The sequence below is a fragment of the Bos taurus genome, chromosome 11, assembly GCF_002263795.3.
Source record: "Bos taurus isolate L1 Dominette 01449 registration number 42190680 breed Hereford chromosome 11, ARS-UCD2.0, whole genome shotgun sequence".
In the NCBI taxonomy this organism is placed as follows: Eukaryota; Metazoa; Chordata; class Mammalia; order Artiodactyla; family Bovidae; genus Bos; species Bos taurus.
In genome coordinates this window covers 104230982-104247368 of record NC_037338.1, presented here as the reverse complement: position 1 = coordinate 104247368, position 16387 = coordinate 104230982, and the positions used below count along the sequence as shown (strand labels likewise).

General features: G+C 50.5%; 1 protein-coding gene across 1 annotated transcript; it reads left to right on the top strand.

Moving 5' to 3' along the window:
- Window positions 1-437: 437 nt before the first annotated feature.
- On the top strand, window positions 438-7201 carry SURF6 (surfeit 6). The gene is made up of 5 exons (NM_001075529.1): window positions 438-650; window positions 4171-4365; window positions 4914-5002; window positions 5892-6095; window positions 6226-7201. The coding sequence occupies exons 1-5, from the start codon at window positions 557-559 to the stop codon at window positions 6703-6705; spliced, it is 1062 nt and encodes a 353-aa protein (NP_001068997.1). The 5' UTR covers window positions 438-556; the 3' UTR covers window positions 6706-7201.
- Window positions 7202-16387: the final 9186 nt, after the last annotated feature.

The following is a 16387-nucleotide window of genomic DNA, read 5'->3' as shown; positions in this document are numbered from 1 at the left end:
AGTTGACTCATTGGAAAAGACTCTGATGCTGGGAGGGATTGGGGGCAGGAGGAGAAGGGGACGACAGAGGATGAGATGGCTGGATGGCATCACCGACTCGATGGATGTGAGTCTGGGTGAACTCTGGCAGTTGGTGATGGACAGGGAGGCCTGGCGTGCTGCGATTCAGGGGGTCGCAAAGAGTCGGACGCGACTGAACTGAACTGAAGTGATTCCAGTCGCCCCCATAGGTTACCCGGCGCCCGCCGCGTACTGGGAGCCGCCTCTGCCCACAATGCTTTGCGTCCCGCCCCACAGTGCTTTGCGTCTCCCGCCCCAAAGTCTTCCGGCGGCAGCGAGGCCCGGTTAAGCGATCGCCGCGCGCTGGCGGCTCGGCGCTCGGCCAGCCGCGCCTGCGCACGTGGTGATTTCCAGCGAGCGCCGCTGGGCGGGTGAGGGTCTTGGCTCGTGCTGAGGGCCCTGTGGGCCTGGTGGCGGCCCGGAACGCTGCACCCCGGTCCTCCTCGCTCCGAGCAGGACGGTGAGCGAGCCCCGGCCGACCCCCGAGCCTCCGGCTATGACATCCCTGCTGGCGAAGGACGCTTACCTGCAGGGCCTGGCCAAGAAGATCTGCTCCCAGCCCAGCGCCGAGCCGCAGAAGCGCAAATCGGGTAAAGGCGCAGCCCGGGCGGCCAGGGCGGTGAGGGCTTCGGACAGGGTACCCCGTCCGCCCTCGCGGCGCTCGCGTCCCCACTCCCCTGCACCGCCCCTGAGCCGTCTTCAGGCGGAGCAGACCCTCAGACGCGTGAAGCGGGCCTGCGAAGTTCCAGAGGGAGACACCGTGAGAGACGCTCAGGGCCGCGCCGCCGCCCCGGCCCGTTGGGGGCTGTCTCGGGGTCCGAGGGGGCTCAGCCGTGCGCCCCACCAGGCGGGAAGCTCGGCCGGGGTTTGGAGGACGTGACTCTGCGGAACAGGCTCGGCCAGCTCTCCACATTGAGTGGCAAGGCTGGTGTGAGCGTTGATGAGAAAGATGATTTATTCAGCCCATTACTGTGGGCAGTGTGGGGAGAAGGGAGGAAGAAGGTGGCCCTGCCAATGGTAGTGTACGTGGCAGGGGTGACAGGGCCCCCTCATACACACAAATAGGCGAAGCAGACAAAAGCTGCCCTGTGGGGAGCCGGGGCTCGTAAGTCCTGTCCAGCCTGGGAGGAGAGGGAGAGCGGCAGGGACGGGCGTGGACCTACCAGAGGAGAAACGGACTTTCGTTACACCCGGAAACCTGTTCACTCTAGGGGTTAAGTGAGTTCCCATCACTCAGTGAAAAGTTAGATCTGTGTCTTTCTAGTTCCTTTCCTGTGTATTTCTCCCTGAACCAATCGGGTCCCTACTTGGTGCACTCATTTCTCATTTTCCTTTTAAAATATAAACATTTTCTCCACCTTTTCTTTGCCACATCACTTATGGGATCTTAGTTCCCCAACCACACATTGAACTCAGCCCTTGGCAGTGAGAGTGTGGGGTCCTAACCACTGATTCAGTTCAGCTGCTCAGTCGTGTCTGAGTCTTTTCCACCCCATGGACTGCAGCACCCCAGGCTTCCCTGTCCATCACCAATTCCCAGAGTTTGCTCAAACTCATGTCCATCGAGTCCATGATGCCATCCACCCATCCCACCATGTGTCAGTCCTCCCACCGCATCCTGATGCCTTCTACTCCTGCCTTCACTCTTTCCCAGAATCAGGATCTCCAATGAATATTAGGTGTTGATTTCCTTTAGGATTGACTGGTTTGATCTTGCAGTCCAAGGGACACCAACTCCCAGAGCTTGCTCAAACTTCTGTCCATCGAATTGGTGATACCATTCAACCATCTCATCCTCTGTCATCCCCTTCTCCTGCCTTCAATCTTTCCCAGCATCAGGGTCTTTTTCAGTGAGTCAGTTCTTCACATCAGGTGGCCAAAGTATTGGCGCTTCAGCATCAGTCCTTCCAATGAATAGTCAGGACTGATTTCCTTTAGGATGGATTGGTTTGATCTCTTTGCAGTCCAAGGGACTCTCAGGAGTCTTCTCCAACACCACAGTTCAAAAGCATCAATTCTTTGGTGCTCAGCTTTCTTTATGGTCCAACTCTCACATCCACACGTGACCACTGGAAAAACCACAGCTTTGACTAGCGGACCTTTGCTGGCAAAGTGATGTCTCTGCTTTTTAGTATGTTGTCTAGGTTAGTCATAGCTTTTCTTCCAAGAAGTAAGTGTCTTTTAATTTCATGGCTGCAGTCATTTTGGAGCCCAAGAAAATAAAATCTGTCACTGTTTGTACTGTTTCCCCATCTGTTTGCTATGAAGTGATGAGACTGGAGCCATGGTCTTCATTTTTTTTTTTTTTTTCCATTTTTTGAATGTTGAGTTTTAAGCCAGCTTTTTCACTCTCCTCTTTCACTTTCATCAAGAAGCTCTTTAGTTCCTCTTTGCTTTCTGCCATAAGGATGGTATCATCTGCATATCTCAGGTTATTGATATTTCTGCTGGCAATCTTGATTCCAGCTTGTGCTTCATCCAGTCTGGCATTTTGCATGATGTACTCTGCATATAAGTTAAATAAGCGGAGTGACGATATACTGCCTTGACGTATCCCAATTTTGAACCAGTTCATTTTTCCATGTCTGGTTCTAACTGTTGCTTCTTGATCTGCATACAGATTTCTCAGGAGGCAGGTAAGGTGGTCTGGTATTCCCATCTCTTTAAAAATTTTCCACAGTTTGTTGTGATCCACACAGTCAAAGACTTTAGTGTAGTCAATGAAGCAGATGTAGGTGTTTTCCTGGAAATCCCCTTGCTTTTTCGATGATCCAGTGGATGTTGGCAATTTGATCTCTGGTTCCTCTGTCTTTTCTAAATCCAGCTTGAACATCTGAAACTTGTCAGTTTATGTACTGTTGAAGCCTAGCTTGGAGAATTTTGAGCATTACTTTGCTAGCAGGTGAGATGAGTGCAATTGTGCGGTAGTTTGAACATTCTTTGGCACTGCCTTTCTTTGAGATTGGAATGAAAACTGACCTTTTCCAGTCCTGTGGCCACTGCTGTTTTCCAAATTTGCTGACATATTGAATGCAGCACTTTTACAGCATCATCTTTTAGGATTTGAAGTAGCTCAGCTGGAATTCCATCACCTCCGCTAGCTTTGTTTGTAGTGATGCTTTCTAAGGCCCACTTGACTTCACACTCCAGGATGTCTGGCTCTAGGTGAGTGATCACACCATCGTGGTTATCTGGATCATGAAGATCTTTTTTTGTATAGTTCTGTGTATCCTTGCCACCTTTTCTTAATATGTTCTGCTTCTGTTAGGTCCATGCTGTTTCTGTCCTTTATTGTACCCATCTTGCATGAAATGTTTCCATGGTGTCTCTTAATTTTCTTGAAGAGATCTCTAGTCTTTCCCATTCTGTTGTTTTCCTCTATTTCTTTGCATTGATCACTTAGGAAGGCTTTCTCTGCTGTTCTTTGGAACTCTGCGTTCAAGTGGGTATATCTTTTTCTCCTTTGCCTTTTGCTTCTCTTCTTTTCTCAGCTATTTGTAAGGCCTCCCCAGACAGCCATTTTGCCTGGACTGTCAGGGAATTCCCTTTCCACCTTTTAATTTGAAAGCGTGTGTGTGTGTGTTCAGTCAGCTCAGTGTGTCCAGCAGTTTGCGGACCCCGTGTACTGTAGCCTGCCAGGCTTCCCTGTCCATGGGGTTTTTCCAGGCAAGAGTTCTGGAGCAGGTTGCCATTTCCTCCTCCAGGGCACCTTGCTGACACAAGGATCGAACCCGCATCTCTTTGCCAAGTGGATTCTTTCCCACTAGCGCCACCTGGGAAGCCCAAAACGATATAACCCATTCTGGGGTACACAGTTTGTTGTGGGACGTGCCTTCATTGTCCCTGAGGATGGATACAAGGAGACTGCTGGGTCAGTGTGTGGATGTTGACGGTGGGTCAGCATATTACACTCATCAGGGATTGATGAGTGTGACCAGTCTGCTTTCCAGAAGGTGTGTGGTTCTGAGCTCAGTGGATGAGGGTCCCCACAACTCCCATCTCAACTGGCTTTTGGCATCCTTCTGAAATCAAAACCTTTGCAGGACCTTCTTACCTACTGACTGGGTCACGGGGATTGAAGTTGCAGCCCTTCATCGTTTCTTGTTTCAGCTGGAAAAACTCAAGTCTCAGAAGCTGCTGCGCCCCCCAGGAAGAAGAGGAAGAAAGCGCAGAAGAAATCCCGGGAGCGGGAGAGGAAGACTGCAAAGCCCAAGGCCCAGGCCTCTGCGGAGAAGTCTGAGGCCAGGAAGCCAGAGGTGGCCAAGGAGGAGGAGGGAGCCACCAGCTCCACCAGGGTCCCAGCAGGTGAGGGGGCAGGCAGGCAGGCAGAGCCTGCTGGGATCGGGGATAGGTGTGCATGTGGCCCTCTCTGGTTATAACAGCAAGATCAGGTACACTGGGATGGTATGAGGCTTTGTAGAGGACAGATCGCAGGGTCTATGGGTGGATGGGCAGCTCAGGAAGGGCACAGAAGCCCCAGGTCATATAGTAACTGGGACAGACAGGGGCATGGCTGTGTCCTCTAAAATCCTCAGCGACCTGGCATGCCGAGCTTCACTGCCCTCAAGTTTCTGAAGTGATGTCCTGAGAGCTGCCTCTGGGTGCGGGTGGGTGCCGCAGGAGTTGGAAGAATCCAGAGATGGGTTTGGCCCGTGCTACACAAGCAAGCCCTACCCCGGAGGCCAATCCAGCTTGAAGAGGCCCTGCAGTTCCACCAGTGGCCACTTGGCGGCAGTGGGGGTGTGGGGCGCACACGGAGGCTCAGGCTTTGAATCCGGCCCCTGTTGGGGGGGGGGGGTGCACAGGAAGGTTGGGAGGGGCTCTCCTTTCGGATTTCTGATCCTTCTTTGCAGATGGCCTGGCCGCAGAGCCTGACTCTTTGTTTGCCTTGGACGTTCTGCGGCAGCGCCTGCATGAGAAGATTCAGGAGGCACGGGGCCAGGTAGGTGTGGGGTGGGGGCGGGCAAGGGTCTCTGGGTGCTGCAGGGCTTTCCCCACCCCACCTGGAGGAGACACCCTGGTGCTCTCCGAGGTTGGCTCCCTGCTCTGCCAGCCGTCGTGGGCCTGGGCAGGAGGGTCTCGGCAGCTCTGTTCTGAGGGAGGTCAGGTGCCGTTCTCGTCATCTAGGGGGGCGATGCAGGCTCAGCCCCCATGTTGAGCTGCTGCCTCTTCTCTGCTGCGGCCTTTGAGAGGCTTGGGCTCCTCTCTCAGCAGCACTTCCTGGGCGTTCGTTCTTTTGATTGTCCTGACGGCCCCTGAGGTAAGCCAGGGCCTGAGGTGAGGCGACCTGCCCGAGGGGACCGCCACGGGACTGTTGCTCCGGGATGTGAACCAGCCTCAGTGCCGAGTGCTTAGTGGGGTCGCCTCCCCCTCCTTTCCCTGGGGACCTCCCCAGGCCTCTGCCATGGGGGACAGGCCTGAGGGCCGTGCCTTCCTGCGGTGGTCCAGAGTGCTCTTGTCTGCCGGGCAGGGTCTGCACCAGCAACACTGCCTTGTCCTGACCGAACCTCCCCATCTGGTGGTGGCGGGGCCTCAGCCCCCTGCCCTCCCCCCGTCTGACCGGATGGAGGCCAGTGTGCCCCTTGTTGGGTCATCAGGTAGACTTAGTGGCCCCCTTTTGGGAAGTGCCCTGGCAGGTGGTCTGTGCCTGGAATCTGGAAGGTGTGGTTCTCAGAGGGTCCCCTCGTCCTTGTTTTGGGTGCACTCTGGGGCCAGGTCATCTCGGGGTGGGACGCTGCACCCCGCCGGCCCTGGTCCTGACCTGACTGCACGTGCTAAGCTGGGGGCCCCATTATGAGAACCTTATGAGTGAGCGCAGGATCACCCCACAGGGCAGCGCCAAGGAGCTGTCCGCCGCTGTTTTGGAGAAAAGACGCCGGAGGAAGCAGGAGCGCGACCGGAAAAAGAGGAAACGGAGGGAGCTGAGAGCAAAGGAGAAGGCGGCCAAGGCACTGGAGGGGGCAGAGGCCACCGAGCCGGACCTTCAGGTGCCCAGGGAGGAGGCGCAGGCCCAGCCGGGGCTGCTCTTCAACAAGGTGAGCGCTGGGCTGAGTGCCCGCCCTGTGCTGCCGTGGGGCGGGCGGAAGTGGGCCCCCGGGGTGGGCGGAAGTGGGCCCCGTGGCAGGCGGGCAGCGGCCCTAAGCTCGAGTCGCCCTCTCCCGCGAGGTGGAGGTGACCGAGGAGGAGCCGGCCAACAAGGCCCAGCGCCGGAAGGAGAAGAGGCAGAAGCTGAAGGGGAACCTGACACCGCTGACGGGCAGGAACTACCGGCAGCTGCTGGAGCGCCTGCAGGCGCGGCAGGCCCGGTTGGAGGATCTGCGGGACCGGGACGCGGGGCAGGCCCAGGAGCTCGAGGCCAAGATGCGCTGGACCAACCTGCTGTACAAGGCCGAGGGCGTGAGGATCCGCGACGATGAGCGCCTGCTGCAGGAGGCCCTGAAGCGCAAGGAGAAGCGGCGCGCGCAGCGCCAACGCGCCTGGGAGAAGCGCACGGCGCACGTGGTGGGCAAGATGCAGCAGAGGCAGGACCAGCGGCGGCAGAACCTGCGCAAGAAGAAGGCGGCCAAGGCCGAGCGCCGCCTGGAGAAGGCTCGCAAGAAGGGCCGCATCCTGCCCCAAGACCTGGAGCGCGCCGGCCTGGCCTGAGGCCCCGGCTGCCCAGCCCCCATCTCGGGTCATGCAGGCTCCGGCGGAAAGTGGACTCTGCCACGTACCCCTCACCGGTTTGTCCGGGGCTCAGTACCCCCGTGCAGAAGAGCCTTCAGATCCGGGGAAGGGGCTGACCCGGATCCAGCTCCAACCTCTTATTAGACCAGAGGCTCTCTGCAGGTTGTGGGGTAGCGGCCCAGGGAGCTGTGAGAGGGGAGCGGGCACCTGGGGGGCTTTGCTGGCCGCCCCTTCCTCTCACTGTCGCAGGAGCAGGAAGGGCATGGCCTTTGTGACTGCGGTGTTGGCCCCAGGCGCGCTTGGTAAGGGAATAAGCAGCTCCTGCCGCAGAGCTACGGTGGAGGTGATGGGCTTGGTAACGGAGCAGGAGGGCGTCCTCAGGCGCCTGTGATTGAGTTACACAAGTTGATGTGGAAAGAGGGTAGAGAGTAGAATTTAAGGTGAAGATGGTTATTAAAAATTCTGACTACTAAAAGATAGTGTTATTGGAGTAGGAGGGAAAAGAAATTGGAGCTGGCTGGATAGTATCAGTCTAGGGGGAAGTGGGAGAGAAGGGGTAAAACCTGGAGAACTACGTGGATGGATGGAGGGTCCGCAGTGACGGACAGGTGAGTGCAAGCCCACAGGCAGGCAGCGTTGACACGCGCGGGTGAAGTGTGTGGTACGTGGGTTGTGTTTCAGGAAGACTTCGTAACATTCTTTAGACTAAATTCCAGTTAAGAAACAGATGGTAACCAAAAGGAAACTGGTGTGACTGTCATTAGATGACGATGTGTTACTAGAGTTTTAAAGGTATTGCTAGAGAGAAAGGATGTCACTGAATAGTGAAACAGGTTCAGATCACCTGGAAGGTAAACAGCCTTGCCCCAGAAACAGCTTCAGATCTGCCTAACAGAAGCTGACACTCTGCAAGGAGAAGTCAGTTCACAAACCAAGTGGGAGATGCTTAACATCTGCTCTAGGGACTGATGGTCAAGTAGACAAAATCAGATGGATCCGGAAGATTCAGATGAGAGTGTTTATAAGCTTGATCTAATGGACACACAGACCTGTGTACCTGAAAACTGTGTGTACTGGGATTTCCCTAGTGGCCCAGTGCTTTAGTTCAGTCACTCAGTCACGTCCAACTCTTTGCTCCCCCTTGGACTACAGCATAACACCAGGCTTTCCTGTCCATCACCGACTCCTGGAGCTTGCTCACACTCGTGTCCATCAAGTTGGTGATGGACTCTGTTCCAGTGCAGGGGTATGGGTTCAGTCCCTGGTTGGGAAACTAAGATCCTGGATTCCGCAGGGTGTGGCCACATTTTTTTTAAGAAATTAAAAAGAAAACCTCAAGCACACACGGAACAGTGGTGAAAACTGACCATCACCTGGTCCACAAAGCAAGTCATATTTCAAAGCTTCGGCATCGTACAAAGTGTGTTATTGGGCCATAAAACAGTTTTAAAATTCCAGAGGTAACTGTTAAAGTTACATGTTTGGAAGTTTAAAAACACACTTCTAAATTACCTGTCAAAGAATCCTCATAGATGTGAGAGACTGTTTAGGATTGGAAGATAACGGAAGTGGTGTGCATTAACATTTGTGGGCCTCAGCTGAGACAGTGCCAAAAGCACTTTATAGCCGCAAAGCTGTGCTTATGTGTATCCTTGGTTTTAAGTGTTAGCAGGTGAGTCCATCATGCGGCACAATTTTCTGCTTGACCTAGAGCCTCACTCCTGGGCTCTGTTGACCCGCTCTGCCCCAGGCAGTTGCTCCCAAATTAATGTCCACACGTTGCAGTCAGGAGAGTTGGGAGAGTGTAGCCCCCTGTGGGAGTTGAAGGAGCATCTCCCAAGGCCTGGTGGGTATGTGTCATTGGGTATTCCGCTCCTTCCTCTGAAGCCTGGAAGGCCAGGAACCACGCCCCTCCACCCTAGAGTGCTGCTGTGGCCTAGTGTCATGTAGCTCGTGTGCAAAGCGAGCAAATGGTGCGCTTTGGCGGCAGGTAGCATCAAGCAGCCCTGGACAATAGGAGTTAGAGGGAAGGAAGGGTGAGGAGGTATGGAGCATCCACCTGGTGGGAGACCGTCTGTGTCCAAGTATAGAACAACGCTGCAGCCGCCCTGGGCTGGGCCGCCACGCTCCTGTCTGACCCAGGGCTGGAAGCTGGTGGTGCACAGAAGCAAGGACGTGCCACACAGGACTCAGGGCAACAGAAGTATCTCACTTGCAGGGAAGAGAACATTACTGGTTGAGTCTAGGAAGCTTGATGCCAACTTCTTGGGTGCTGTGTGCCTCGAGTGCAGAAAGTGAAATGCAGAAAACTTCCAACAGGCCTCACATCTCATATTTTCAGGACCAAGTGACAAGAGTCTCAGAAGGCCCCCTTCCTGGTCTATCCAGTGAGTAGGATAAAAGTAACCCCTAACAGGACACATTCATGGACTGTGGCTCACGAGGATCTGGGTTCCAACAGTCCCGCAAAGATGGTACTCTTAGTCCACTGGCCCTCCTCGGGTGAAGCTGGGAAGAAGGCTCCCAGCCAGCCTTTCCTTCTGCTTGGGTGCTCCAGGACTTGAGTGAACTCGTGGTTAGAAATTCAGTGAGGGGCTGTAAGCAATTGAGTAGCTCAGTGAAGCTCTTGTTCACCAGAGCTGCCGTCCAGGTGCAGAGGGCAGAGACCTGTCTCCAGACCCCCATGGGCTGGCTCGTTTGGGTCATTGCACTGAGCACTAGCTTGGCCAACAGTTGAGGAACCTCACACAACCATGTCACAACATGTTCCCTGCTGCCCTCAGGTCCCCGGTCTGCACTGCCCCGGGAGCTTGGTTCTACCCCTGTGTCTCCCACGGCATTCCATCCAGCCTTCAAAGAGCCACTGTGGTGCCTCTCTGGTGCTTTTCCCAGGACCTTGGGAGAGGAGGAGTCTTCTATAGGCTCCCCAGCCTATGAGGTGGATGAGCAGGTAACACAGTTAAGACCCTCCAACAAGCCTGGCCCTCTACTGAGAGTTCTTAGCTCTTGTAAGTTATTCCTAGGGATTTCTGTAAAGTTCACTTAATCTTAGCTTGGGCCACTGTGGGTTCCAGGTTTTGGCTGAGCACCAAAGGAAGTAATGGGAACTTTTCCGGTTCCCTAGTCAGCCCACTAGACCTTGCTTCTGGAAGGAACCATATCTGGAACTGCACCACTCCTTTCTTGGCCAAGCACTTCTAGAATTAGTTCCCACATAGTTACGTGATTTTTTTTTTTTCCAAACTTTTTTTTCTTTTCTTTTTTTTAAGGGAGTGCTTCTCCCTTTAAAAAAAAAAAAAAAAGTTTATTTCTTTTTGGCTGTGTTGGGTCTTCATTACTGCTCAGGCTTTTCTCTAGTTGTGAATGGGGGCTCCTCTCTAAATAAATGGGCTTTATTTCAGTGGCCTCTCGTGCAGCACAGGCTCAGTAGTTGGGAGACACGGACTTAGTTGCTCTTTGCCATGTGGGATCCTCCCGGATCAGGGATTGAACCCGTGTCGTCTGCACTGGCTGGCAGATTACCACTGAGCCACCAGGGAAGCCCCTCAGACTCTTCTGACTTTGACTTTGTAATTGACCACATGGGTCCTGCTGAGATCTCTCATATATCAGTCTAGAGACAAGGTGAGATGGGGGTGAAATGGAGGAGACTGGTTTCACCTTGGAAGTGATGCCTCAGATGAGTTTTTAGATATGGCAGGGACTGATTTCTCAAGGTGGTCCTCGGTAGGTTGGATATTCAGGGTACCGGAGGTACCCAAAATTGTCCAAATACCCCAGTCTCAATTCCCAGGACTGATGAGTGCTCCAGCTCTCCCATGAGAGATCTGGTAAGGTTGTGAATTCACCTGTTGGTAGGATTTGCTAGTGAACTAGCAAAACTTCAGTTTTCTGTTAATTCAGTCTTGGCAGTTGCAAACTCAGAGATTCTTCTACAAAGTAAGAGAAAGTTCCTGATTCTCAGCTCTTGCCTTGACCTAAAACTTTAGGACTTTGAGCCTGTCGTTGTCTATTGACTACCCAGCACTGTTAAGGGAGACCTCCCCATCCCCAGTCGCCTTGAGTAGTCCTTGAGTTTCTCAAGTCTTACTGTTTTTAAGGTGGTGTCAGCTAGAACTTTTCCGGTTCCCTAGTCAGCCCACTAGACCTTGCTTCTGGAAGGAACCATATCTGGAACTGCACCACTCCTTTCTTGGCCAAGCACTTCTAGAATTAGTTCTCACATAGTTACGTGATTTTTTTTTTCCAAACTTTTTTTTCTTTTCTTTTTTTTAAGGGAGTGCTTCTCCCTAAAAAAAAAAAAAAAGTTGATTTCTTTTTGGCTGTGTTGGGTCTTCATTTTGTCTCTGGTGTCCACATCTCCAGATAAGTGTTTTGTAGCTGTGTACCAGTACATCCAGGGTCCCCTCCCTTGGTGCTGTCTAGATGGCTACCCTCTGCTAAAATCATAGGCTTCCCAGGTGGCGCTAGTGGTAAGGAACCCACGTGCCAATGCAGAAGACATAAGAAATGTGGCTTCAGTCCCTAGGTTGGGAAGATCCCCTGTAGAGGGCATGGCAACCCACTCCAGTATTCTTGCCTGGAGAATCCCACGGACAGAGGAGCCTGGTGGGCTACAGCCCATAGGGTTGCTAAGGGTCAGTACGACAGAAGCGCCTTCGCATACACAGCTAAAATCCAGCCAGATAACAAATCCCAGGTTTTCCCTGACTCATCCATGACAGGTCATGTTGTGTTGTGTTCACAAAAGTGCTTTTTAACAAAACGTAGTTAAAAGCCACGCTGATGACTGGATATGTCTTAGCAACTAGGAATAGAGGAAAGTGTCCTCAACTGGGTAAAAGTTTACCAAAAGTGTAAAAATACCATCATATTTAATACCGTCATCAGAGTTTTCTTGCTAAGATGAAGAACAAGGCAAGAATGTCTCTTCTCATAGCTGCTTTTCAGTGTCACACTGGAAGTCCTAGCACATGCAATAAGACAAGAAAAATAAAACATGCAGATTGGGAAGGAAGAAGTCAAACTGTCTTTGCAAATTACATGATCATCTATATAAACATCCAAAAGATGACAAAACCTGAAACGCATAAGTGACTATATCAGGGTTGCGGGGTACAAAGTAAACATGTAAAAGTCAGCCGCTTTCCTGTATACCAGTAATGAACAAGTGGACTTTAAAATCAATAACATTATCATTTACACTGTGAAAATCAATATAAGCATTCCTCAGATATATTGCCATTTATTGCAATATCCAGATATTGCATAGACCACCACAATAAAGTGAATATTGCAATAAAGTCACACCTTTTTCTTTTGTTTCCCAGAGCATATAAAAGTTATGTTTACACTATATTGTGGTCAGTTATTAAGTGTGCAATAACATTATGTCTAAAAAAAATGCACATACCCACACCTTAATTTTTAAAATATTAGCAAAAAATGCTACCCGTCATCTGAACCTGCAGTGAGTTGTATTAAAATCAAAGATCACAGATCACTGTAACAAATACAATAACAGTATAAAGTTTTCTTTCAAGATTGTGAGAGGTGCAAAACGGGACATAGAGGCGTGAAGTAAGGGAACGCTGCTGGGAACATGGTGCTGACGGACGCTTGACGCGCCAGCCTTCAGTTTTTAAGGAAGCAGTGTCCTTGACGTGGAGTAAGGTAAAGTGCAGGAAGAGGTGTGCCTGTAAAGGGCGATCTCGCTGACACGGAACTGGAAGGACAGAAGCAGGAGCTCTCATGCACATATCACTCAATACAGTGTCAGTAGGAGCTGGGCCTTGCCTCTCAGGCAGGAATGACCCCACTACTGCCAACAGGAGGGAGAGAGAATTTCTCCTTGCCTGGTGGTAGCTCAATGTCAGGCTGTCACAACTCAGCTGATGAAAATCCACTGTACGTCAAGTCCCAGTTTACTCCAATGGACATATAATTTTTAGTAGCCCTTTCCAACTTCCCCTTCTGCTCTATAAAAGAGTTTCCTTGCAACTTCCATGGTGGCCTGGTGGTAAAGAGTCTACCTTGCAATGCAGGGTATGTGGGTTCAAACATTGGTCAGGGAACTAAGATCCCATATGCCATAGGGCACCCTAGTCCACAAGGAAGAGCTGCTGAGCCCGTGCACCACAACTAGAGAGTCCATGCACTGCCAGGAGAAGGTCCCATATGACACAGGATCCTATATGCTGCAGTGAAGACCTGATGCAGCCAATAACTGTTTGAAAAGTCTCCTTTACTGGACTTGCATGCGGTCCACCATAGTTGCATGTCCTGAATTGCAATTATTTGCTGCTCCTGAATAGGCCTTTTTTTTGTTGGTGGTGGTGGTGAAATAACTGATTGTCACTAACACACCTGTTAAAGTGAAGTCGCTCAGTCATGTCTGACTCTTTGTGACCCCATGGACTGTAGCCTATCAGGCTCCTCTGTCCATGGGATTTTCCAGGCAAGAGTGCTGGAGTGGACTGTCATTTCCTTCTCCAGGGGATCTTCCTGACCCAGGGATCGAACCTGGGTCTCCTGGATTGCAGGCAGATGCTTTACCGTCTGAGCCACCAGGGGAGCCCTGACACACCTGTTAGAAATGGCCAGAATGCAGAACACTTGACAACATTGAATTCTGGTGAAGATATGGAGCAGTACAGTTTCATTCACTGCCAGAATGCAAAATGATATAGCTGTGTTAAAAAAAAAAAAAAAACACTGGCAGTTTCTTACAAAATGAAACAAATTCTTACCGTATGACCCAGCAATCATACTCCTCAGTATTCACCCAAATAAAGTGAAAATTTATGTCCATACAAAATCCTGCAGAAGGATGTTTATAACAGCCTTATTTACAATTGCCAAAACTTAGAAGCAATCAAGATGTCCTTCAGAGCAACCTAGATGTCCATTGACAGATGAGTAGAGAAAAAAATTGTGGTACATATATATAATGGAATATTACTCAACTATAAAAAAGAGTATATTCGAGTCAATCCTAAAGAGGTGGATGAACCTAGAGCCTATTATGCAGAATGAAGTAGGTCAGAAGTTCAGTCACTTAGTCGTGTCTGACTCTTGGGACCCCATGGACTGCAGCACTCCAGGCTTCCCTGTCCATCACCAACTCCCAGAGCTTGCTCAAATTCATGTCCACTGAGTCAGTAATGCCATCCAAACATCTTATCCTCTGTCGGCCCCTTCTCTTCCTGCCTTCAATGTTTCCCAGCATCAGGGTCTTTTCCAATGAATCAGTTCTTCACATCAGGTGGCCAAAGCATTGTGGCTTCAGCATCAGTCCTTCCAATGATTATTCAGGACTGATTTCCTTTATGATGGACTGGTTTGATCTCCTTGCAGTCCAAGGGACTCTCAAGAGTCTTCTCCAACACCACAGTTCAAAAGCATCAATTCTTTGGTGGTCAGCTTTCTTTATAGTCCAACTCTCACATCCATACATGACTACTGGAAAAACCATAGCTTTGAGTAGACGGACCTTTGTTGGCAAAGTAATGTCTCCGCTTTTGAATATGCTGTCTAGGTTGGTCATAGCTTTTCTTCCAAGGAGCAAGCATCTTTTAATTTCATGGCTGCAGTCACCATCTGCAGTGATTTTGGAGCTCCAAAAATAAAGTCTCTCACTGTTTCCCCGTCTATTTGCTGTGAAGTGATGGACCAGATGCCATGATCTTAGTTTTCTGAATGTTGAGTTTTAAGCCAACTTTTTCACTCTCCTCTTTCACTTTCATCAAGAGGCTCTTTAGTTCTTCCTCACTTTCTGTCATAGGGTGGTGTCATCTGTATATCTGAGGTTATTGGTATTTCTCCTGGCAATCTTGATCCCAGCTTGTGCTTCATCCAGCCCAGCATTTCTCATGATGCACTCTGTGAAAGTTAAATAAATTAAATAAGCAGGGTGACAATATACAGCCTTGATGTGCTCCTTTCCAGATTTGGAACCAGTCTATTGTTCCATTTCCAGTTCTAACTGTTGCTTCTTGACCAGCATACAGATTTCTCAGGAGGCAGGTAAGGTGGTCTGATATTCCCAAGTCTTTAAGAATTTTCCACAGTTTGTTGTGATTCACACAACTATAAAAAAGAATGTATTCAAGTCAGTCCTAATGAGGTGGATGAACGTAGAGCCTATTACACAGCGTGAAGTAAGTCAGAAAGACAAATACTGTGTATTAACACATGTGTATGGAATCTAGAAAGATGGTATTGAGGAACCTATTTGCAGGGCAGCAATGGAGATGCAGACATAGAGAGCAGACTTGTGGACACAGTAGGGGAAGGAGGCGGGGATGAGCTGAGAGAGTAGCATTGAAACATATACATTACCATATGGAAGACAGATAGCAAGTGGGAGTTTGCTGTGTGACCCAGGGAGGTCAACTTGACACCCTGTGGCAACCTAGAGGAGCAGGGTGGGGTGTGCGATGGGAGGGGCGCTCACAAGGGAGGGGACATATGTATACTTGTGACTGATTCATGTCGATGTATGGCAGAAAGCAACACAATATTGGAAAGCAATTACCGTCCAAAAAAAAAAAGACATCCTTCAGGAGACCAATAAATAAATGTTGGTCCATTCAGACCAACATGAATACATAATATTAAGTGAAAGAACCCAATCTGAAAAGGCTACAAAGTGATTGATTCCAGCTGTTTATGACAGTCTGGAAAAGGCAAAACCATGCAGACAGTAGAAAGATCAGTGGTTGCCAGGGAGTAAGGGGAGGTGGAGGGGCGAAAAGGTGGAGCACAGAGGATGTTTAGGGCACTGAAACGATTCTGCACAATCCTGTGATGGAGGGCACACGCCATTATACATGTGTCAAAACCCATCGGATGCACAGGGGCTTCCCTGGCAGCTCAGATGGCCAAGAGTCCACCTGCAATGTGTGAGGCCAGGGTTTGATCCCTGGGTCAGGAAGAGCCCCTGGAAGAGGGAATGGATACCCATTCCAGAATTCTTGACTGGAGAATGCCATGGGCAGAGGAGCCTGGCAGGCTACAGTCCTTGGGGTCACAAAGAGTCAGGCACGACTGAGTGACTAATGCTTTCACTTTTCACTTTTGAAGAATGTACAGCACCAAGAGTGAATCCTAATGTGAACTGGACCTTGGGTGATAATGACGTGTCAGTGTAGGCTCATTGATCCTCACCTGTGGTGCAGGATGTTGGTAGTGGGGAAGGCCGTGTGTGGGAGACAAGAGGTTTTATGGGAACTGTTTGCACTCAATTTTGCCGTGAACCTAAAACTGCTCTTAAAAAAAAAATTTAGGGACTTCCCTGGCAGTCCAGTGGTTAAGCCTTCATGCCTCCACTGCAAGGGGTGTGGTTTCAGTCCCTGGTCAGTGAACTAAGATCCCACATGTTGCTTGCCATGGCCAAAAAAGTAGTAATAATAAAGTTTATTAGTTGAAAAAACAGAGTGATCATTGAAACTGAACGCTTTTCCCTGGAAGTGTGGTGTATCACTTCTGGTCACACTTCACTGCCCAAAGCAAGTCACATGGCTACAGTTCTTCCCAGGGCCTGGAAAGAGAGAGCAAGGATGTTCTTAGGAGCTCTGATGCCTCCTGAGCAAGTGTCACCTGCCGCCACTCTTGGCACAAATGTTTATGTCAATCAGGACTCTTAGGTGCAATTAATTGT